At 49.6% G+C, this 25,319-nt stretch overlaps 1 protein-coding gene across 1 annotated transcript in view; it reads left to right on the forward strand.

Moving 5' to 3' along the window:
- The window catches only part of SLC24A3 (solute carrier family 24 member 3), a gene marked incomplete at both ends in the record, with an annotated part of 455,399 nt that overhangs the window by 244,555 nt on the left and 185,525 nt on the right, over positions 1-25,319 (forward strand). The window contains one exon of the mRNA XM_082857552.1: positions 25,217-25,293. Coding sequence (XP_082713678.1) covers positions 25,217-25,293 — 77 coding nt within the window. The remainder of the gene's footprint in view (positions 1-25,216; positions 25,294-25,319) is intronic.

The following is a 25,319-nucleotide window of genomic DNA, read 5'->3' on the forward strand; positions in this document are numbered from 1 at the left end:
TCTTTTGCGCCAGAATCAATGCTTCTGAGTAATGATGACAACAGCACCTTATAATTTCCAAAGCAAAAATACCTTTTGCGTGATTTGGTAGATGAGGAGACTGCAGCTCAGAGGAGATACACGACTCGTGTGGTGGACACAGAGCTCTCTAGAGAACTGCATCCCAGCTTGTGCACTGCTTAGCCTCAGTATTAGAAGACTTCAAGAAATTCCATCTTGAGTCAATCACACCCCCTAAACCTAGTCAGTCCCTGGGTAGAGAAGGTGAAGGCAAAGGTCTGTACACCACACCAGCTTCCCAGTAACTTTACCCAGCAAGCCGTTAGCTACTGACCTTTAAAATGCTCTCTGACCGCCAAGATGCGGGTGCCTCTTGGAGGTCAGGAAGCTCTGTTCCAAGCCTTCTTAGAATTATGTCTCTTTGTGGTTAGCTGCTGCTTCAGTTTTGTCATCAAATTCCCCACTGAGTTTTGTTTAGCTTGCTTATTTCCGATAAGGCTATATAGGTGGGATGCTTCCTTCTTTAAATTCGGGCTAAATTGGGAAAGGTATCGCTCATCCTCTCTGCGTGTTTACGTCACTACATCCCAAACAAACCCTTCCATCATCGTACTCCCTTCTCCATAGACTGCTGGGGAGGGGACAGCATCACCAAGGAGACTTTCTTACATGAAGGAAGAGGAGGTAATGTGACTGTGCGTGTTGACTCTGGCTTTCCTCCCATGGTGACAGCTGCAATCACAGGACCTTGGGCAGTCATCCTCTGGGCCAGGCAGAGGCCGGAGGGCAGGGGCTTTGGAGCAGAGCTGAACCCCTAACCTCAGCTCTGCTCCCTGCCCACCTCTGAGGGTTGATCACACCTCCTTCTTCCTGCCTTGAGTGCTTCAAGGATTGGGCTGAGAAGTGAGGGACTGACCCTCTACTTGGAAGATAAACCAAAAACAGGGCGACGCTTTGTTAGAGAACTTCACAGGTTGGGTTCTGTTCTCCTTCAGATCGAGAGAGAGATCTAAGAAAGTACCTCCTATAAATGAGTGAGAAGGGCAGCCCAGCCCCACCCACCTCATCCTCCCAGAGGAGCAAACACCTGGGACGCTTGGCGCTGCATTCCAGGTGCCACCAGGTGATGCTTGCTTTCCTAGACTTCTCATTTCCGAAGTCTCTGCGGGCGAGCTCATTGGGAACTGGCCAAACTGCATGTCAGCTTAGTTACCAGTGGGCAGAGTAGTTTAACTAAAGTGCTGTCGCTGAGATCAGTCGCAGAGCAGAAACCTGGTTACCTCGTAGCTGTTTTCGCTCTTTCTGCACTCAGAAAAATGGAATAGTTCAGCTGCTCTTAGGATTTCTGGGGCGGATGCATGGCCTTACACAACCCGTACATCCAAAACTCCTGCTTCCAAAATCTGAAAAAGAATGGATATATGTATACATGTGGCTGATTCACTTTGCTGTACAGCAGAAACTAACACTACATTGTAGAGCAGCTATACTCCAATAAAAATTAATTTAAAAAAACCTCCTGGGGCTTCCCTGGTGGCGCAGTGGTTGAGAGTCCGCCTGCCGATGCAGGGGACACGGGTTCGTGCCCCGGTCCGGGATGATCCCACGTGCCGCGGAGCGGCTGGGCCGGTGGGCCATGGCCGCTGGGCCTGCGCGTCCGGAGCCTGTGCTCCGCAGCGGGAGGGGCCACAGCAGTGAGAGGCCCGCGTACCGCAAAAAAAAAAAAAAAAAAAAAAAAAAAACCTCCTGCTTCCTATAACTTCTTGAGACAAAAGGGCATTGTGCCATGTTGTGATGGAGAATTACTAGACTCTCAGCCCCATTCACAGGGACTAATCAATAAAGACACGGGCCCCCTTCTCCATATGATTGACCCACTGGCTCCATGAGGTTTTTATTCTTTTTTCTCAAGTGTATATGGGCTTTCATATTTCAGAATCCTGACTTAAGATCATAGCTTTTAATGGCAAGTATTTCATTTTATTTTATATTATTTCATTTTAATTATGACGGCAGGATAAGGCAGCCCGTGACTCCAGAAAATTAAGCAAACACCAGAGTAATAATTTCAACAAGGGTCATATCCTTTGTTCTCAATTCATAATTTACATTTACTAAATGCCTGAGGTTCAGTAGATACTATCATAACTATTTACATATTTTGCTCTTTTATGGATTTTTTCCCAATTAATTTTTTCAGATGAGCTCAAGGGCCTTTGGAAGAAAAGTTAAAAGCAGGGTGTTCCGGGGCTTCCCTGGTGGCGCAGTGGTTGAGAGTCCGTCTGCCAATGCAGGGGACGCGGGTTCGTGCCCCGGTCCGGGAAGATCCCACATGCCGCGGAGCGGCTGGGCCCGTGAGCCATGGCCACTGAGCCTGCGCGTCCGGAGCCTGTGCTCCGCCAACGGGAGAGGCCACAACAGTGAGAGGTCCGCGTACCGCAAAAAAAAAAAAAAAAAAGTAGGGTGTTCCAGGTTTCTGTCAGCCAAGAATCACTATTCAGAGACACCAGCGTGCTTATCAGTGACGTTTTTAACTTCTGTTGAGCTTAATAGTGGCCCTGAGAGTCTGTGGGTCCTGAACTGTCTTTTGAACTTGGAAGAAAAATCAACTTATGTTCAAAAATGTTGGTGCTGGTGTATTTTGTGGCATGCGGTCTTTTTCATCAACAGGCGGTGTGTCAGCATCCTGACGGTGGCTCCCTCTACAGTGCTCCATTCCCTTGACCGTACTGAATAACAGAGCCAAGGGTTGCCCCATTCTCTTTCTGAATCCAGCGCACAATCTTGGAGGCTTTGGGTAGAAGGAAGTAGAAACTATCTTTGGGAATAGAGAGAGGTCGTATCATTTGTGTGCGTCTGACCTTGAATTGCTTACCTATCTCTAAATCTGTAAACTTCCAAAGATCCCTCCCAAAGAGATCCCAGAAACCACGCTTTCTGCTCACTGTTGGCCGTATGAACTGTCCTCTTGAGCACAAGGGGCACGTTTCTCCCGTCTGTCCCCGTGGACAGTAATGAGGTGGCCATCAGTCTTGAGCCCCGGGTAACACCTCTTTAACGCACAGCCCGTGGCCCTTCGGGAATTGAGAGAGTGGCAACTAGTCGAGTCCCCACGGAAGAAACTCTTCTCAGACTCACAAGAAAGCTGGCAGTGGAAGCTGTCTCCCGACCCTCACTGCATCCTCCTCTAGCCACTAAGCCCAAGAGAGAGGCAGGTCAGAGCCCAGGGATCCCCCTGGCTTGCTTTGTTGCTAAACCACCTAGTTTTCTGGGGAAAGAGATGTCTGGGTGCTCCCATGTTATCCTTGACAGAATTAACTACCTTAAAAAAGCTCTAAAGACAGCTGTTTGAACCACTGAAAAAGACTGAGCGGGACATTTGCCAAAAGACAATAGTGACTCAGTGATTGATACAATTAGAGCTGTTATTAAGATTGACAGGTTAGGTACCCGTAAACAAAGAGGTTGCGGCAGGTCCCCACTGTTGTGCCCTGTGCACCACATCTGAAAGTGTCAACTGAGATGAGAGGAAACTCTGAAACCTTCTGACCTTGACAGAGTCATATGAGTCTTCCTTAACCTCTGGGCCAAATGCTGGCTTCCTGGTGGTCAGGACAACATCTTGGTTAAAGCGTGGGCTCTGGAGTCAAAAGAAACTGTGTTTTAGGTCTGACTCTAACTCTGAGGCCTTGGGCAAGTTGTTTGCCTTCCTGAGTCCAATCTTTTCATCTGTGCGATGGTGATAATTCCATTCATCTGCCAGGCTGCATGCATGGCCTGGCACCAGGGTCCAGCCCACCATCCCCGATCGATACGTGGCAGGGCTTATGGTCATTCATCTTTCTCATCTGGGAGCCTGGGAATCCGAGAGGTCAGTGCTGCCGTAGGACCCCACTCACTGTGGACATTTGACCCTTTACTCCCCAGGCCAAGGTGCCTGTACTTAGTTGCCTGCATTCCGTAGTTATATGTTTGCCACGTCCACATACTTCGTGGATAATTATTTCCTTTACACTTTTCTTAAAGTAAACTCACTCTCAAAAAAATCTATTTCTTTTTAAAGGTGATTTTTATATCCCTCTGTTCCGTAAATGAACATGGGTATTTTATAATAACATGAAAATAACTATTAACATGAAAAACAGTTTGTCCTTGAATGGCCCAGCATCACCTCACACATCCCTGCAAACACACCAGCGTTCCCACCGTGCACACTCCCTGCTCTTTAAGTGTCATCCACCCCCAGCGATGGACTTCAACAGCCCTATAGCTTGGAGGGCGTTTACGAGTAAGGTATTCCTGATCTTTCCAATAATGTTTATATTTTTGATGGCCAGCGTCTGACTCTAGGCAGAGAATTCTTTCTAGACGCTGTGGTTGCTGGTGGAGCTGGCAGATAGGTCTGAATTAAATGGTGGGTTCCGACCTCATCGCCACAGTGTCAGGAATCTGTACCAGCTGACCAGGTGACCCAGTGTGTGGGGCTGAGTTACAGGTGTGAGCCATTTCTTTGTCTGTGGTCTCAGTGACTCTCATTCCCATCGCCTTGGGCGGGTCACACCAGCAGTACCATCCCGAATTACATCTCTGGCATCTCGGTTGGGAGGACCTGAAACCCAGGGAGGGCCCCCTGCTGTGCATACCTTGGAAGAGGCACATGATGGAGTGAGGTGTATATACGTTAAGAAAAAAAAAAGTGAGAAAGCTAAGCAAACAGGGTAAGCATTGCCTATTGACTTACAGATACAGTGCCTGGTGCAGAGTATTTACTCCAGAATTTGTATCAAATAAGTTAACCAGGTACTAAAAGCATACTGTATAATAGCCATGCATCTCCTGCAACTGCCATTTACTGACTGTTTTCTGCACTTTAGGACCAGGTTCAGGATAAAAGAGCAGAATACTTGAAATGCAAAGCGCTCGTGGAATGTGAGGGGGTGGGTGGAGGGGTGGAGAATGTGGGAGTTTCTTAGGGAAAGAGGACCAAGCAGAACACGGGAACACTGAAGGGGTCAGCAGTCGGTTCAGGGATCCAGCACCAGGAGCGCACCTGTACCGCCCACTGCCTGCTCATCCACTGCCTTGACAGATGGTCCATCCCGCCCCACCCCACCACGCAGAAATGTGGCCGATTCTCCTGGGGCGAGCTGCGGGCAGACCACGGTGCCTCCTGCCTCTCTGGGTCCTCGGAAGAGACCTGATTTGTTGGGAAAATGCTCTCTTGGGCGTGCTTGCTGTACACTGTATCTCTTGGCTGGGGCTCCGTTGGCCTCGCCTGCCACATTCCAAGTTAAAATAGCTCACGCTCCTTCCGGGCGGGACCTAGCGGAGTCCCCAGGGCCTGGGGTGTAGATCTGTGTGGAGAGAGGGAGGGTCTGCGGTTGCCTCGCTTCCTTTGGACGGGCATCTGTCCGCACCGCCTCAGCCGCCAGGCCTTCGCGGGACCCGCAGAGATGCCAACTGTGTCATCTGAACATTTAGAGCCTGGGGTTAGCCATCTGCAGTCCCTCCTGCCCAAATCAGTCATGTGACTGGAACTTTCTAGACATTTTAAATCATTGCCGTGGAGGAGAGCAGTGCCTCCCTCCAATAGCGAAGTACTCCTGCGGTGACGGGGCTCAGACTGCAAGAGGACAAGAGGTTCAAAATTAACCAAGGAAAGTGATGCGAGCACTAATCTTTGGGGCATCTCAGCAGGGATGCCTGGCTCGTCCAAATTCATTACCTTCCAAGTGATGGAATCATCTGGGAAATAAATTTCTTATTAAAATATAAAATCTCCCCAGAATCCCACTTCAGAGGGAGATTTGGGGGAAGGAAATCCTACCCAATTTTAATTATTCCAGGGATGTTTGTGGTAGGGGGGCGGCAGGAAGCAGAATTGTTTGTTGGTGCCAAATCCAAATCTGCTTCTGTGCTATCAGTCGGTTTCCAGGGCACACAGCTTGGACTGCAGCTTTGCTCAGGCCTGGGGCTTCGCTCAGAACACAAAGAGTTAGAACCACTGGTCCAGCTCTGGGCTGCAGTGATTCGGAGGGAGAGAAAGAGGCGAAGCTCGCTCTGGTCATCCCTGAAGGCACGGGCACTCACCTCTCCCCTGGGTGTGCATTTTACGTTTCAGTGAGAGACCTCATTCCCTTGGAGACTTGAGAGCAAAAGCGAATTCAAGAGGCTGTCTTGGGTTGGGTCCCTGAAATAGTGATTTTTTTTTTTTTTTTTTTTTGCGGTACGCGGGCCTCTCACTGCTGTGGCCTCTCCCGTCGTGGAGCACAGGCTCCAGACACGCAGGCTCAGCGGCCATGGCTCACGGGCCCAGCCGCTCCGCGGCATGTGGGATCTTCCCGGACCGGGACATGAGCCCGTGTCCCCTGCATCAGCAGGCGGACTCTCAACCACTGCGCCACCAGGGAAGCCCCTGATTTATTGATGGACAGTTCTTATGCAAAGGGGAGTAAGACAGGCTCAGGAGGAAGAGTCAGCCAAGGCGTATTCTCAGCTGCACGCTGGCCTCAGCCTGACCTGGGACCAGAGGGCATGGATGGCATCATGGAGATATCCCACCTTGAGGCAGGGGTTGGCTGCACACTGCTCTTGAAGCAAGGACTTAATCTTCCAGGCGTTTAGGGTGAGGGGTCTCGCATCAGCAGAGGACAATTCTCAGGAGAAGGATGCCCTCAACCTTCATGGAAGTGGGTGGTGGGTGCCCCAGCCCAGTGGAGGACACCTAGGTAGCCACTGAAAGCGTCCACCACAGGGATGCTGTCCTGCTTGATTTCACCTGGACTGGTTATAGTAAAACTACAAGTTCTTGTCACCTGGGCAAGGAAGTACCACTCATCTGTCTGTGAGAGGTTCACTTTCCTTTCCAGACCATCATACCTTAGCAGGTTTCAGATGGGTTCTATAGAGGGATGGGGAGGAAGGTGGATACACAAGCGAATGTAGCTGGTCAAACATTATAGCTTTTCCCTCGGACCCAGCACCGCCAGCCACGGACGTAAGCAGTCAGCTATTCATCCAGGCTTGTTAAAAATCAGGGCATAAAAAGAGATGATTTCATTCACTTTATAGCAATGCAGTTTCCCCCAGGAAAGGCAAGACTGGCCAAGATGTGTGTGGTCCATACCTTTTGTGTGAAAGATGTTTTCAAGCCTTTTCTCCCTTGTATATGCCTGGCCCTCCCCCTGACCGTTACCGTGGTTCTCGCGTAATACCCACTTACTTATACTATGCAGCGTTAAGCATACTTAGGCTGTGTCCAGCACTTGCCTTTCTGTTATTTGGAAATGGTCACCAAAATTTACAACTTTTTACGTTCCCAAACCCAAGTTGCCATTTCCTTTCACACCATGAGGTTCTGATATCCAGATCCTCTACACACCCCGGATTTGGGGCTGGGTGTTCTGTTGTCACCTGAGTCTGTTCCTGCTTCTAATAGACCAAGACAGAACCAGAAATCCTATTCTGTTTGGCTATTTGGATCTGAGCTTCCGGGTAAGAAGTTTTCTTTTTTTTTGATGATGTGACAGGAGAACGTAGAAGTGTCTGGAAAGTGTTCAAGACCAGGGAAGACACTGTGAGAAGAGATCCCACTGAGTCCTCATGGCTCAGACAAGTCAGATGTGCCCCTGGCTCCATCAGTGGCACCAGCCGTGGAAACTTTGGCCACGGGTAGCTGTTTCCGAGGCTTCTCCACTCGCTGCCTCACCCCATGCCGCTCTGCTTCTCCCCGCCCATGTCTCAGAGCAGGTGCATCTTCAGGTGGCAAGGACCCACAGGCAGGCTGGGGTCTCAATGAAGAAACGCCTGTCACTGAACACGAACAGGCCACTTCGGAGCTGATGGGCGGACAGGCGAGGTGTGTGGCTCATTTGGGATCCCGTCATTTGTAAGGAAGGGACGACGGACTGCCATGCGCACAGCCAGGGACGTGGGAACAAGTTGCCCCCCCCCCCCGCCCCTGCAGCCTGCACTCGTGTGGCCTGGATCCCATTCCCGTGGTGACTGAGTGCAGGATTCCTTCGGGATGATCAAGGGGATGTTTGTGGGAGAAGCAGCGTTCGTGTGGTTCCCGGGTTAGCCTGGCTTCCCAGAAACGGAACCTCATGGCATGAGCGCTCATGTGAGAGTAATTTGGAAAGGGCTCCCTGGAAAACTGGTGGGAGAGCGAATAGTGGGACCAGGGAGGGTGGGGACGCCGTGCCAAGCAGAGACTTTGGCTCAGAGGAGCCCTGGATGCTGGCTCTTGGGGGTGGAAACACCCTGGCAGGCCGGCGTGAGGAAATGGTGACGGATCCACGGGAAGGCGGGTGCAGCACAGGCAGGGCTGGCTCGGGTCCCTCCCAGCGACTTTCCGTGGAGTTCACGGGAGTGGTAGCTGCGCCAGGACAGTGCTTCCTCCATGTCAGACCTCGCTCTGTTGTAAGCTGGCATCTTCCGGGAGCCCTGATACCAACTCTTTGCATCTTACACTGTGGGTCCCAACACACCAAACCAGATATGGGGGTACCAGCATCCCATGGCCAGAAATGTGCAAAGCATAAGATGGCGTCCTGGGATGGAGCTCCTGCAAAAGGTGCCAACATGCCTTCCATCAGGATGTAGCTCAGGTCCCAGGAGAATCTAGGTCGACTCCTAGCTCATTCTTGGCCGATGACAAATGTCAAGATGCAGGTAGACTTTCCCAGCACTTACATGAGGCAAGAACGCTGGGCCGGTCCCTTTTGGGACTGGAAGGGGCCAGAAAATTGTTCTGTCTGAATAGGAAGCCCTGGATGCAGAAAACTATTCACTGCAAGGCGCGCGGTGGAGCAGAATCCCAGACTCGACACAGTCCAGGGTTCTGTTTCTCTAGCCCGAGGCTTAGTAAACAGCTAATCAGGAAAGCTGACCAATTTTTGTCTTGGGTCCCATTCTGGGTTCTAATGTACCATGAAATTCAGTGCAATTCCACATGCTCTTTCAGATTCTGGGTGAAGTCTTTTCTTTTGGAAAAAAACAAAGCTAGGGTTTGCATAAGCATGTGCTTGATCCCTGGGAGCCTGGGGAATTGTGAGCTGAGCCCTGACTCGTGGATTCTGAAGAGGCTACTGTGGTGAAGAAAGGGCGCCGGCCTCAGAGGGCCTGCCCCGGGGGCACGCTTGCTTTATGAACCTGGCCTCGGTGTCCCTTTCTGTAAAGCACAGAGCTGTGTGGGTAGCCGTGAGGATTAGGAAAGGTCACATTAGGGAAGCAATGACCTCGTCATGCATGAGTAGCTCCTGCTGTTTCCACTGGAGAACTTGGCTTTCATTCAGGGAGAAACACATGGAAGAGTCCCCACGTCATTAAAACCCAGACAGCTGTGCTCCTTCCACCTCCACACCTTGGTCTCTGATTCCTCCCCACCTGGAGGGGCATCCTCAACGGCCTCCCCTTCTTCAAGGTTCCACTCAGGACTAATCCACCCCGTGCAGCCCTTACGCACTGCTCTGGTTCACGCGGGTGCTTTAGTTCCTGACCCCAAATACCACCTGCTCTCTAACCCACGTTCATGTAGATACAGATAAATTATTAATGTAGTTATAGATAAAGTTATCGTTTCAGACAGAGGGAAATAGTGGCAGAGTTCATCTTCCCAAATGGCTGCAACAATTACTCCAGGACCACGTGTGCTTCCAGAATCTTGTCTGTCCCCCAACCCCCCACCAAAAATCTAGACAGAGTCTACTGCCCCATCCCCATCAGGGCAGTCAGGCCTTTGTAAGCACCTGACCAACAGAAGGTGGTAGAAATGCTCTGTGTGACTTCCCAGGATCCGTCATAAAGGGCTGTACAACTTCCTCCTGGGTCTCTGTCTTGAAACACGTGCCTTGTAGCTCTGAGCCTGTGTAAGAAACCCTCACGCTGAAGGGACCCTGAGGAAGAGAGAGGGGTGCCCAGGAGCCCTAGCAGTTCCAGCCCCTGGCGTCTGAGTCCCCCCCAGCACAGGTACCAGAAAGGCAGTGAGGGAGGGAGCTTCATGTTTCCAGTCCCAGCCGCTAGGTCATTGCAGTTGTGTGAGTGGGGAGGTAAGGACCACTTACCTGGGGCCAATCAACCCCCAGAGTCCTGAACCATAATGATAAAATGTTCTGCTTGTCTTGGACGGCTACCTTTTGGTTAGTTATTATTCAGCAACTGATACGTATCATATACACATACACATATGTGTGTGCACATATATACCTACATATACGTTTGGGGATATAGCCTGCTTTCTATTGTCCTCCAGTTTGTGTGTTTGCACACTTAAATCTGGCTTCCTCAACTGGGTTGCAAACTCCAGGAGGGCAAGGCTGTGTGGTCTGCGCCCTAGTTACCCTCTGCCGGAGTTAGACCAGCACAGTGGGTGTAACAACTACGCCGTGCATTGTTGAGTTAAGTGGGTGGAGAAACGTCTGTGTGTCCCTGAAAAGTCTGCTAGCGTTACAGGATGCATCTGTGATCATAAAGAGATCAGAGTCTTTTGGTCTTTGAATCATTCTCAGAGGAACCTTATACCCTTGGAGAGAACCATTTGCTTGAAATCACTGAGAATAAGCCACTTGATTTGCTCTGCTTCTGGGTCATAGGTAACGCAGCTCTCGCCAGCCCTCCCACCTGTAGGCACCTGACCACCGGCCTCTTAGATTAGCCGGTGATTATGCCGGACCTTGTTTCCTTGGTCCAGGACCCCCAAGGAGTTTGCCATTTCCATCTTCAGATGAAAAAGCATCTCCTCATCTTCATGTTACCTAGGACATCAGAGATCTTTACGCAGTTAAGTTTGACAGTCTGGTCATATTTATTTGAGCGATGCAAGAAAAATAAACATCGGAGTCGATCCTAGAATAATATTATTTGTTCCCTCCCACCCCCCAAAAAATACATATCTCAAACATCAAAAGGGTCTTTCCTTTAAAAAATTATTTCAGTAGATTTTCTCCATCGATCTATAGGAAATGCTCCCAAATTCGGCGTTTACATGAGAAAAGGTCAAAGAAGTAATGATATGAACTTCTTTTTCATCCTTTGAAAGTCTGCTAAGTCATCCCACCCTACCCACCTGTCCAGTGTGCCAGGTGAACTGCAGGCCCACATCCTTAAGTACGTGTTAAAACAGTCCTTGGACGGTGGGGGTGGAGAGAGGACGTTCATTGCCTTTGATTAGCCTTTGCCTCAAATGGGCCCAAGATATTTCCTGGTTTATGACAGTAAATGCATACGTTTGCCTCTGGCCTCTGTGACATCATGATGAAGCTTATTACATCACGAAGTTTATTGCATCACAAAATTTATGCCACCGCCTCTGCATCTTCCTGTCCCAAAATAATCATGTTGATTTCTTTAAGGAGTTCTTTGACTGTTTTCAACTCCAGCCAACCCTGTAATGAAATATAAGCACATAGAAAGACACAAGCTAACCAGAAAAGACAAAAAATCCTAGATTCTGAAGGGGGCAAGCAATCATTGGCTTGTCACGGGGAATGTGAGGGAGTTCTGACACCAGAACAAAGTGAAACCTGTCCTTCCGCCTTATTTTTTTTATTTTATTTTTTCGGTACTTGGGCCTCTCACTGTTGTGGCCTCTCCCATTGTGGAGCACGGGCTCCGGACGCGCAGGCTCAGCGACCATGGTTCACGGGCCCAGCTGCTCCACGGCATGTGGGATCTTCCCAGACCGGGGCACGAACCTGTGTCCCCTGCACCGGCAGGCGGACTCTCAACCACTGCGCCACCAGGGAAGCCCCCGCCTTATTTTTAACACAGGTTGTGCTATTTATGAGTTTGGTCTCAACCAACTCAGGAGCTGAGCAGAATTTTCCTTTTCTTCCTTTAAAAAAATATTAAACATTACTGCTTGTATGTGCTTTATGTAATGGCCTGATTTAGTCAAAAGTTTGTTTGCTGCCTACCTTTCTTTTCTGTTTCTGAAGCTTCATAAATTAGTCTGGACTTGGAAAGCCTTTATTAAACACCTGCCTTCTATTGCTGTGAATTCCAGTTTGCCAGCTTCATGTGCGACATCAGAATCTGACACTTTGGGGAACGTGTATTCCTCCAGACTCCAAAAGGAAAGTGGGATGTGATTTCCCTGCCTTGGCTGTTAACTGGGTTCTGACAGCACTTTGCCTCCTAACACACTTTCTTGCTTCTGAGCCTTCGGGCATCACCTTCAGAGACGTCAGAACTGCCACAGATGCGTCTTTGGATGGCCTTGACCTTGAAATATTTATAGCTGAGGGCTTTGGAAGCCTGCAGGATCTCTTCGTGAATCTTTCACTGTACTGAGTGCGCTATGTCCAATCCTTGGTTTAACCATATGAGTTGGTATGAAATTAGGTCACCTCCCAGCCCTTTCATCATAACTCGCCAGCCCATCCAGTGACCTTCACTTTCCCCAGCGTGCTATTTACCAGTGGGTCACACTGTTATTTCGGGCTGCATTAGTTCCATGGAGGACTTAATGCAGCTAGTAGCAAGTTTGGGGAACGTGTCACGTGCATTTAGTTTACTGGAAATTTTCTGCAGCAGGTTATGACCTAGGATATATTCTGGACTTGACTTCCCATCATTGGATGCATTGGATTAATGCTCCTGTAGGAACAGTTATCAACTCTGAACAGAATAAAGAAAAACAATTGTTTAAAAGCTCTGGAAAGTGAATAAATAAAGCAAGCCAGAGACTGGAGTGTTTATGATGTTTCAGAGAAGGGAACCACACTGTGCGAGGGCCACACCCATTGGCTTTTCCCAGTGCAAGTTCCCAGGATGTGCACTGTGTGGGGATAGAGCTCTAGCAGAGCTACACCCGTGATCTTATTGGGCTGAGACATCAGAGATTAGAGTGAGGAGCTCCCGAGCAGCTGGAATTTGGGGGACATCCCAGAAAGGAAGAATTCACAGAGGGAGAGCCCAAAACATGCATATAAGTTCCCCTGAAATTCTTGACTGACCCCAAAACTGTGCATGCCTTCGGGGCAACTCCAGGCACTTTCTGGGGAACAGCAGCTGAAAGGCTGGAACTGCCGAGTAGAGATTTCAGTAGCTACCAGCGCTGGGGAGACAGAGTTTGCAGTTCAAGTCGCCAAAGTTAAAGAGGGTTGCTTAAACAGCTCAGATTTTCCGTTGAAAACCTAAGGATCGTATATCAGGACTAAGAATATAATAAAAATAGCCTTTATTAGAAAAAAGACTAAGACCAGCACCAGAGATGACCCACCACTAATTTAACTTTCTGCTCCAACAAAACTCAGCACTCTTCAGAGGAAGACAGCAGAGTCCAGAGTCTCCTCAGTGCATCTGTACAGTCGAATATACAGTCAAAAATTACTAGACACACCTCAGGTAGATTCTAGATCCTCTTGCTTTGATCTGCCTGCTCCACTGTGGCCAGTTTCGCTCTGCTAAATACAAGACAGCACAAGGCTTTCTTAAGATATCTTTTTTTGTCATCGGTTCATATATACCCTTGGTCTGTACCCTGAGAGCCTCGTTGGAGAACAGAGTCCATTGTGGAATCAAAAGGCATTTAGTCTCTTTCACTCAAAGCTGTAATGTGCCGTTACTTGAGCCCAGTGATGGGCTAAGAAAATGGAGAGAAATGGCTCTAAGAATTACTTTTTGTTTAGGATTAATTACACTCTTAATTTTCATTCATATTCAGTGACAGATATTTTCCAAAAGATGGATCCATGATAGTTGGAATCTAGACTTTGGATGCACAAACTTAATGATGCAACAAAAAAAGCCTTGAGTTCTAGTCTACGCTTCAAAGAGTTTCTGGTGTAACTAGAAGATCCTTGAGTGTTTTGAGCCCAAACCATAGGTAAATTGTCAAAAATGTCTAATGTATGATAACATAAAGGGAAAATGGTTTCCTCCAGGTAACATCTTCATTTTTCCCTCAAGGAGAGTCCAGGGGTTGCCAAATACTAAATTAAGAGTAAATACAGCTTGTATTTTGCCAACTGAATTAGCCAATAGTTTGTCTATTTATTTACATCTCTTCCTACAACTAGCTGTGAGTTTTCTTAGATATTTATTTCATTATTATAGACTAGATTTCAAGATAATATTTTATAAATGGGTAACCACCTAATACATCTGCTTGAATATATTTGGCATATTTGGCGATCATACTGAAACATTTTTTTTCAGTATGTGTTCTGAATATGTTGTTTTTAATTGAGATATAATTGATTATTTAAGCACTTTTAATCTCCCTCCAGCTTTTCAATGGATTATACTCAAAATCAGGTGCAGATCAAAGGAAATGACAGTTATCACTATTACCAGGAGTAACGAGGGCCAGTTATTCTTTCTTTTTAGGATTTTGTCAGCAAAGCTTCAGTGCAGGGAAATAAGAAGCACACGTGCCCCCGTTTCCTTTCCCATAGCCATGGCAGACATTGTTAGCAGATCACGATGCTCTGCCACAATGAACCCCATCTAAGATGCAGCCAAACATTCAGTCATTACCAATCAACTGATGAACATATGAGATGAGACCTACTTTCTATCCCTGAAATTGATGATCATGGAATAACATCATGGAGAAAAAGAAAGCAGGTTTTAAAAGGGGAAGCAGAGGAGAACTTTAACAGTGCTTCTCACCAAATCCTTCTGCTAACTACCTTTCCATCTATAGACCAATAGAACACTAAAGGTTGCTTCTAGCTCTGAAATATGATGAGTTAACATTTAAAAAAATCACTGATTTTGAAACTACCAGTCATTTGGCGTGCACACTTCATCTTCAGTAGAATAAATGCTTAAAGAGTGAACGTTTTCAACATAGATTCCTGTAGGGAATTGTTACATTCAAAAATAACTATTTTAATGACATTTCCCCTAAGAAAGTTTTTCACATAGGCTCATCCTCTCCAAGGGTGCTGAGAAGGAATGGATATTCTTTCCAACCCTCGTGTGTCAGAACCGTGTAGTGGGTTTCTGCATACATCAGAAACCCACTTGTTGGTCTGTATTTCTCTGGATCGAGAAGCAGACATGGGAACACAAGAGATGCAATACCTGGGTCAGACCCCAGTTCATCCATCCAAAATGTTCTGTCTCTGCCATTGGCACCAAGGGCACCAAGGGACATTTTGAGGAACAGAGCAGCCCAAGGAGAGCATAAAGTTCTGAACACCACAGAGCTATTTACCATAAATGTTTCATTTCCTTTAATAAGAATTCATTACTGACACAGCTGTGATGATCCCCCAGGAGCAACAACTGCGAGTGGTAGGCTCTTGCCTCTGCAAAGAGGCCTCCTTCCCTCTGCGGCCATGCCTGTGGCCTGAGAACACAGCACTATTCATGGGATCACTGTACTTTCTACAGTAGCTGCTGGCTCAGGCACTTGAGCAGCATGGGTGCCTTGGTGTTTTATTATTGATAAAGAAATATGTTTCTAGTTCATCAAATTACATTTCAGGGCCCTGCCAGGCCAAAATTCTATGTAAGTAATGACTGGGGTTCTTCAGTTGCAAAGAATGTCTGTTCCCTTCCAGGAGAAAAGCTTGTGGGATGATTGTTTAAAATCTTTTGCCAATATGGACATGAGAAAAAGAGCTCTGGAGTGGAAATCAAGGAGTTTGTCATGGGTGTTGGATCAACTTCTGTACCATGAAAAAGGGGCAAAGACCGTCTCCTGACCTGCGTTCAGGAGGGAGGTGGTTCTGTGCTGCTGTTGACAATGCAGGATGCATCACTTCTCTATAAATGCATGGAAATGAGGCCATTATTGGAGGTAAAATTCACCTGAATATGGATGAATTCTCTGCTGGAAAGACTAACCTTTGTTGAAATGGAGGGGTGCAAGAGTGCAAAATTCCTAGCTCCCTCTGTCTAAATGTGGATTTGCCAGAAGTAGGCCCTCAGGCAAACTCAAGTACAAGTTTATTTTGGAGATGGTTTAGATAGGGGAGTCAGGAAAGGAGACAGGGAGGGGAATGCAGCCAATCAAAGGAGTGTTACAAAACCAGTTGTCACTCTGGGTAGCTAGAGCTTAATCCCGCTGAGAACTGTAGCAAACAGCACAGAATACACCTCAGTTCTCTCAGCCAAGCGGTGAGGGAGCTGGGGTACTTATACACCCACCTCCCATCAGACTTTGGTGGAGGGCTTCTCTTGGGGCAAAGAGCCATAGAGATTCTCCAGCTCATCCAGCCTGCAAGGTCTGGGCAGAGCTCCCATCCTCAGCTTTGGAGAAAGCCCTCAGGCAAAGAGATGCAAGTGCTGGGGGTTACCCAGACTGAAAATGGTAGGACCCCAGGAAGGTGGGCAGGGCATTGATGCCTTGGGAAACACCTCCTGTCCCTATTTCTCCTTCTCCATTATTTAATAGAGTAAAAGGACCTACCATTTAATCATTACTTACCTGATTCTAGGTACTGCATAAGTATCATCACAATTAATCCCCATAATAACTGTATAAACTGCTATTGTTTTCATTCTCTCATTTGCACATTAAGAAATTAAGACTGGAAAAGGTTCAGGAATTTTTTCCAAGGCGACAGAGCTCATGAGTGGTGAAGGAGGGCTTCAGATCCAGGTGTTCAGGCTCTTATAAAACCCTGGCTTCCTGTGCTAAGCAAATGTCACCACATAAGCATTTGGCTGAGATGACCTTTGTCAGTGAATTTGACTCTGCTACCTTTTTGAGTAATAGTTTGAGGGGCCCTAGATTGAGGCTTCTGGTTACCATGACCCGTGTTACATCCTTCTTCACAGAGATGTTATCCACCGTCTTGCTTCCACACACACATCCACCCATTTGAGTCTAGGACTTCATTTCTGGCTTTTGAAAGGGAGGACTTGCACCCTTAAAAGTCAAGGGAAAAAAAATGGTCCATTTGCCTTTTCTAATACAGAGGGACGAACATGCTAGACAGTCAGACCTCAACTATGACGGCTCCTCCATGAACATGGTGTGAACATGGGCTGGTTACTTGCCTTCTTTGGGCCTTGGTTTGCTCATCTATACGTTGAGGATAATGATTCCTATCTCATAGAAGCAATGAAAAAGTGGTAAATACATATTTACAGTACTCCATAAAGATTAGTTCTGTGCTTCAATTCAGGACGCTTAAATTATTGGTGTGATTTCAGAGTTGAGGCTTCCCTTGCTTCCAGCCTAACCTTTTGTTCACTCATCTGTTAAATCCTCAATGATCAGGACTGTGCATCCTTTATCTTTCTGGGACTGGGGTTAAGTACAGTACCCAGAGTATGCATGGTAAGGGCTAAATAAGTACTTTTATTTTTTGCACAATTTTGATTTGTTAATAAGTTTTCCATTGTTATTGACAGTCCTTAGAATGAGCCGCAAATTCCATTGATGACCTCACAGCAGCCTGCACCCTCCTGTTGCCATCAGGCTCCCCCTTGTACCCCTGTGTTCTGCTCAGCCTCACTGAGCCTGAAATGCCTGAAACTGTTCTTCTTCTTTTTTTTTTTTTAATTTTTATTGGAAAATCGTTGATTTAAAATGTTGTGTTAGTTTCAGGTATACAGCAAAGTGAATCAGTTATACATATACATGTATCCACTCTTTTTTATTTTTTAGATTCTTTTCCCAATTAAGCCATTACAGAGTATTGAGTAATTCCCTGTGCTCTACAGTAGGTTCTCATTAGTTATCTATTTTATATATGGTAGTGTGTAAATGTCAATCCCAATCTCCCAATTTATCCCTCCCCCCCCTTTTCCCTTGGTAACCATAAGTTTGTTTTCTACATCTGTGACTCTATTTCTGTTTTGTAAATAAGTTCATTTGTACCCCTTTTTTTAGATTCCACATATAAGCAATATCATGATATTTGTCTCTATGTGTTTGACTTACTTTACTCAGTAGGACAATCTCTAAGTCCATCCATGTTGCTGCGAATGGCATTATTTTGTTATTTTTTTTATTGCTGAGTAATATTCCATTGTATATATGTACCTCATCTTCTTTATCCGTTCCTCGGCTGATGGACGTTAGGTTGCTTCCATGGCCTGGCTATTGTAAATAGTGCTGCAATGAACATTGGCGTGCATGCGTCTTTTCGAATTACGGTTTTCTCAGGGTATATGCCTAGTAGTGGGATTGCTGGGTCATATGGTAGTTCTATTTTTAGTTTTTTAAGGAACCTCCATACTGTTCTCCATAGTGGCTGTACCAATTTACATTCCCACCAACAGTGTAGGATGGTTCCCTTTTCTCCACACCCCTCCAGCATTTATTGTTTATAAATTTTTTGATGATGGCCATTCTGACCGGTGTGAGGTGAGCCTGAAACTTTTCAAGTGGTGGATACATCCACTTTCACAGATTCTTTTGCAGGTAATTTTGTTCAGGGGCCTTCATTCATGACGAATGTGTTCATTTGATCAATGAACACTCATTAAGCAACTGTCTATTACAGGTGCTTAGGTAGGCATAGGAGATACAAAGAAGAATAAATTTCCTCCAGCCTTACCCACGCTTCCCCAGTCTAGTGGAGAAGACACGAGAAACCAAAGGTTGCCTTGAAGCCTCATGTGCAAAATGCTGTAGGGATGCTGAGGACATGTTTGCTATTGCATTGCTTGGATACGCTGGGTAACAAACAGCCCCAAATCTCAGTGGCTAAGACGACTACAAATGCTGTTTATTATTCATACTACCAAATGTGCACATCAGGGGTGTGGGATTCTGATATCAGTTACTCAGGGACCAGGCTGATGGAAGATTCATCCTGACAGATGTTTCCGTGAAGGCTTAACCAAGAACGCGCAAGGTAGTGAGTCAGACACTGGCTGTGAAAGTCTGCCTAGAAAGGGCAGACAGCCTGTTGTTTTGTTCACATTTCATTAACCAAAGCATACGGCATGGCCCCATCTAACCATGCAGCGGGCCTACACGTGTGCTCCTTCCAGGTCTTGGAACAGGAAGAAATGGGATATTTGTCCACAGGCTGAAAGGCCATCCAAGTTGGAATCCAATTGTTGGGTGTTTTATTGAATTGTCTCTCCCAGTGTCCTTTCTCAGCTAATAATTCTGTCCTGGGTGTACACAAAAGCTGTGTCCTGGGAGAAGCGCTCTCTGAGTCCATTCACTTGGTATTTGTCATTCTCTTTCGTGGACCCGGACCTGGTGGGTGCTGCCCAGAGAGAGGTCCTGCCCTCCGGGAGCTCACAGGGTGGTTGAGTCCAAGGTACGACTGCAGTTTGGTGGAAAGTCACATGTTGGGTACACACACAGTATGACAGGGCCACCAAAAGAGGGTCGGGAAGGCTCTGTGGGAGGCTGAGTGTTACCACACCTGGCAGACTGCGTTTCCCAATGTTCATGCCAGGGGACCAGGGAGCAGCAGGCATCACGGGGGCGAGGGGTGGGAGAGTACCAGGACAGATCAAAGCGTCTAAAAGAGAAGCATGAAGTCATCCATTGCTGCAGGGGAGGAGTTGGGCAGTGTCAAGACCCCAATTCTTGGTGCGATCCCCAAGGGGCCAATCAAGATGCTCTAGGTATTTTGTGATTAAAAAAATAAACAGGGGCTTCCCTGGTGGCGCAGTGGTTGAGAGTCCGCCTGCCGATGCAGGGGACACGGGTTCGTGCCCTGGTCCGGGAAGATCCCACATGCCGCGGAGCGGCTGGGCCCGTGAGCCATGGCTGCTGAGCCTGTGCGTCCGGAGCCTGTGCTCCACAACGGGAGAGGCTACAACAGTGAGAGGCCCACGTACCACACACACACACACAAAAATTACAAACAAAAAAGTAAACAAACCCTGGATGAGAGAAGGGCATTGTGTTGGTTGCAGCCGCACAGATTCCTTTCACTCCGGTGTTTTAAGGGAGGCTGGCCTTTTCGGGTGTGTTGATCTTCACTTTGGGCTGCTCCATTGGATCAATACATAATTAGTACGTCTAAAGATGCCGTGAAAGCCCCTGCTGCGTTAAAAAAGAAACCCAAAAAACTCTCCATCCCCTTCAAACCTCCATTTAGACTCATCAAACTCAGGCCTCAGGAAAGCGGCCAGGAGAGAGAAGCAGGCCGCTGATTGCCGTTGCCTTGGTAAGGGGAATCCGCTCCCTCCAGGCTCTGTGGTTTCCATGGGAACAGCACTGCTTGCCTCTGCCGCCCCAGGGCTGGCAAGATGTGCTGAAAAGAAAATTGGGGGAGAGAAAGAGACTTTGAGGATTTTGAAGGTGTTTGGGGGAACCCTCAGCTGGATGCGTTGCTGTTCTTAGCATGACAAGGGAACCTCGGGCTCCCAACGGCCCGAACAGGGAAGCACACTTACCAGATGCTCATGCACTCACACGGCTCCTTCAGACTGGACGCCGCCCTGGAGAAACAGACGCAGAGGCCAGGCAGGCAGGAGTTGGTGACTGGATGCCGGGCAGCATCCCACCATCATTATAATTAGGAAGAAATGCAATAGGTACCCGGGAAGCACGATGGGAGGTGTTTCACACACGCTGTCTGTGCTCTTCCCAGCAACACTGCACGGATGGCATCCACACCTCATCTCACAGACGAAGGAGGTGGACTCAGAGAGGAGAAAAGATAACGTGTGAGTGGGGTAGGTGGGATCTGAACCCAGCCCTGATTCCGCATGGTGGATTCTTACGTGGAATGTAACCAGCAGTCCCAGGATGACGGTAAGTTCCCAGCAATGGTGAGCATCCTAGCTCAGGCCTTCAGAAACGCCCTTGCTTCTTTTGGATTTGGATGCAAGAAGCACTGGCAAGTGGAGGGCGGCTGGGATGGCATCAGTACCGCCATCAGCTCTGCGGGACGCACTGCAGGCCCCGCCTGGTTTTACGGATGAGGAAACGGAGGCCAAGAAGTGCTGGGCAGAGTCTTCCAGTCCAGCGGCCACCCTGTCTCCGTTCACTCTTCTTGGGCAACTGCAGCTCTTCTGAAAGCGCCGTTTCTGGGGCGTGCTCTGGACGCACAGGCTCAGCGGTCATGGCTCGCGGGCCCAGCCGCTCCGCGGCATGTGGGATCCTCCCGGACCGGGGCACGAACCCCATGTCCCCTGCATCGGCAGGCGGACTCTCAACCACTGCGCCACCAGGGAAGCCCCAGCAGCTATTTTCTTGAACCGTAGGGTCAGCCGGGGAAGGCTGACTCACTCCATCCCCGGTCAGTGTCCCAGTCCCCTCCCTTCAGAGCTCTTCATCCTGCTGACACTTATTAGGCACCTGCTGTATGCACTGACCATACTGTGTGCGTGGACCAGAGGCAGTGGAGACGAGGAACCGCAGCCATTTTTCAGATGGGCCAACAGGTGGATTGAGGCCCACTGAGGTGAAGTGACACGTCGACAAAGGCCACACCGTGGGAGGCCTGGGTGTGAACCTCACAGCTCCAGATGCCCAACTGAGGACGCTTTCCGGGGCCCAGGCTGACCCCTTCTTAGGGAGATTAAACACCATCATACAAAACTGCTTTAGAACCTGGACGAAGTAACGCTGCGTGAAATAACAGCGTGTGTACTGGTAGACGCTGTGTGGGGTGCATAGGAGGGGCTGATGAGATAAGTCATGAGCACTGGGGGCGTCCCCCCAACAAAGCTGCTGCCCCCGTGGGTCTCTGGTGACAGGGCTGCTCCCGAGACACCTCCTCTGTGGCCAGGGTCGTCTGCTACTGCCCTTTGCAGATGAGCCAGATAAGATTCTAACGTGGTGGATTCGATGCTTAATGTAAGAACAGGTTACAGTGCAGCTCACTGCGGTGCGCTCTGAACACTCAGGCACTGCCATGCTGGACTCGGAAGGCGCAGCACAACGGCAGTTTACCCACACTTTTAGGCCCGGGCCCAGGGTCTTCCTTCTGCCACCTCCACCCCACGCCCCGCCGCTCTGTGCTGACGCCAGTCATGCATGAGCAAGTTAGGGGCTCTTCCTCCTATTCATAGAGACACCCTGTCCCTCTTCCCTTGCATTTCCTCACAAGGGCACTTGGAGGATCATGGAGATCATGGGCGTCCCCTGCAGACACCACGCAGCCCATGCAGGCATCACCACGCCACGTGCGAGGATGGTTTCTTGATGCGCCTGTGACTCTGTCTAGGGCCTTCTCTGTTCCCAGGAACACACCTGCCTTGGCCAGTGCAGAGGTGTGCAGAAGTGTTAAGGGTCTGCCCTAAAGTGTTGAAGACAGCCTTAAACGTGACGGACGGGGGTCCACGTATAGCCCCGGGGCATGTAGTGGCTCCCAGAGGGGCCCTGGCAAGTCTGAGCCTAGGTATCAGCTCCTTCCCTTTCTTATCTTACCTCTCCACTCCCCTCCTGGGGTCACCTGCTGGCCTTCAAACTGTTGTCTGGGGGCCTGCTCTGGAGCGACCCGCCTATGAAGGAAGCTCATCTCTTGGAGGGCAAGAGGAGACAGCCCCCGCTCAGTTGTTAAAAGAAATCTCTTTTCGTGACGTTTTTCCAAAAGATGATGTATCTCTAAGAGGGAGCGTGAAATACCTGCAGTATTCTCTGCAAGGTGTGCATTAGCTCTTTGAAATCATTGTAGTAATTTCCTCGGCAGCCCGGTGCATGTTTTCAGAGGGGCTGCCATGAAGGGGCGGTCAGAGTGGGAACCGTGTCAGGTGAGGCTTCCCGGGCACACTTCTCCTGGCCGCTCTTCCCACACGCCTGGGATCCACCAAAGACTTCTGTTGCTGTTCAGAAGCAAACCAATTGGAAAGCATTTAATTAACTCTCCGCTGCCTTGCATTCCCCCCAGCTGACCCCCTGACACACCCACGCTTTGTCTCAGCCACTGCCCAGCCACCTTCAGCTCAGTGAGGAGGTCCGGCAGGGCCGGCTGCTCTGCTCACAGCCCCCAGCCCCCCCACTGCTACACTGGGATCGTCTCACGGAGAATTTCACCGATTTTCTCATGGCCAGTTATGGGTTCCGACAGGAGGAGACACCCTTGACCGGGAACTAGGAGTTTCCAGCTGGTGATGAATCAGGCACCAGGCCAGGAAGAGCAGATCAAGACGGGGACACTGCCAAGCCTCCCACTCCCCAGAGAGAGAGGAGGGTCCCTGAGCCGTAAGGAAAGAGAAGCCTGAAGGAGAGTGCTGTGGTCCCCACGCCCACTCCCCCCTCCCGTCCCCCCCTCACCCCCGCCCAACATGTGCTTGGCCAGGACTTTGGACAGCATTCAGCCCCTCCGGCGTCAGCACTGGGCTCTGTGGGTCCTTCCCCTTCCAAGGGCACAGCCCTCAGCCTGGTCCTATCCAAGAGCCCCAGCCAGGTCCCAGGGTTGGCTGGGCATCCAGACCTCTGCCGAGACCCTCCCCGACCAAAACTCAAAGCCCGGAGGCTCCGCCTGGTCACGGTCATTCCACTCACTGCTGAGTGCCAAGGGGATTTAAAAACCAAAATGCGTGGATTCGAGACATAAATGTATCACATACTGACATAGTACCCTTGATCAAACCATTCCTGCAGGTCCTGGTAGAGAGGCAGGGATGACGGAGCTGGCACGGTGTGGGCGCCTTGCAGACGCAGACCGGTAAGGCTGCCTGCACCATGGCCTTCACTGCCTTCACCTGCTGCCCTCAGCCAGGGTGGGGTAGGAGGGATGAAAGTAGCTGCTTCCGTATATCAGCACCAGAGGTACCTCGAAGCCCCCTCACTTTTCCCACCTCCTCCTCGCTGACGGTAGGCGGTCCCCACGCGTGAATGTTCTGCGTGGCGCCCATCACAGGGCAGACCCTGGTTTCAGTTTCCCCAGGATGACGGCTGTCCTGATCGATACACTAACCAGGCCAACCAACCAGTCTCCACTTCTGGGGGTAGGTGGGCAATGGGATGGTCACATTTACCCGGGAACTGCCCGGCGCTGAAAAGCCCCGTGGCAGCTGCACAGAGAAATGCAAAGGAACAAACAGCCCACCTGCTTCCCTCTGGTGTGTGGAGGCAGAATTTAGATCAGATCAGGTCCCCTGCTTGGAGGGGCCCCCAGAAGGAAGAGGCCACCGGGGGGAGTAAGATGGTTAATAGATGCCGGGAGCCGGGATCACAGCACGAGGGCGGCCCCGGCCCGTCTGCTGGGTGCGTGGTCCTCGTCGTGGACCCTCTAGCATGGTGTCCAGTCCGGCTGCGCCTCGGGTTCCTCGTCTACAGCACGGGAGCAGCAGCTTTCCATCCCGGGTCAGAGGCATAGTGGGTGCGAAGTGCAGGGCCCACGCCTGCCAGGAGCAGAGCTCACTGCGTGCGCCGTTGTCAACTCTGCACAAGTCTGTGTGGCCGTCCTGCCCTCAGAGCCTCCGTCTCTGCCCATCCCGGCCTGTCAGCAGCCAGCCCATCCCACGGGCGCGGAGAGTTCATACAGACGAAGGGCACATCAGGAAGGACCTGTGGGCGGGGCTTGTCATCTTCAGAACCAAGGAGTGGGGCTCAGGGTTGGCCAGGTCCAGGCGCACGGTGGGCCGGACGGTGACAGAAAATCTGGGCTCTGGGTGCCCGAGGGTGAGAGACAGGCCTGCCCTGCCGGGTTCCCTCTCCTTAGCTTTGCCCCACAGCGGCCATCATCAGCGTCCTGGGTTTGGAAAGTGGGCAGAAAGGATGATTTCTCGTGGTTTCTGCCCTGTACTGGACTCCCTGGGGAGGGGAGGGCAATGTATTATAGAAGTGAGAGCCGGGAGGGAGTCATAAGAGGCCCAGGCCCCAGGCCAGGGCAGGAGTGGGACAAGGAAAGGAGGGACAGAGGGACCGTTTAGAGCAGGGACTTAATCCTGTGTGTGCCACGGACCCCTGGGTAATCCCTGAAGCCTGCAGACCTCTGCTCGGGAAAACATTTCAGTGTTTGCAAGATGTGTGAGGTGACAGAGGGAGTTGTTGAAATGAAGTTGTCACTGTGTCAGAAGGTAGACCTGCATGATCGGGGTTCCCGTGTTTTCTCACGAACCCTTGGTCACAGGTGGCGGTTTGCAAGCCACGCTCACTCTAAAGTGATGAGTGAGCCATGAGGATGGCAGGACAAGGGTCATGAACGTGTCTCCTGGGGGCAGAGCCCGGGCGCTTCTAGCACAGCTGCGGTTTGTTGCCTCCGTTCTTATCTGGAGGAAACACCAAATTCCAGTTGGAGATTTGTGAACATAAAGATGTAATCTTTCCTCATCCAGGTTCGTGGACCCCGTATCAGAACGAGGGTGGCGGCGCTGTCCCAGACCTCCCGCCCTGAACGTGTTGCCACCCGTACTGAGCTGTTTTTCTCTCTCCCTTCTGTAGCCCTGCACGAGTTCCCCAATGACATCTTCACCAACGAGGACAGAAGACAGGGGGCGGTCGTCCTCCACGTGCTCTGTGTAAGTACCCCTCCGGTGGCCCTGTC

This window comes from Leucopleurus acutus (assembly GCF_964270905.1).
Source record: "Leucopleurus acutus genome assembly, chromosome: 16".
In the NCBI taxonomy this organism is placed as follows: Eukaryota; Metazoa; Chordata; class Mammalia; order Artiodactyla; family Delphinidae; genus Leucopleurus; species Leucopleurus acutus.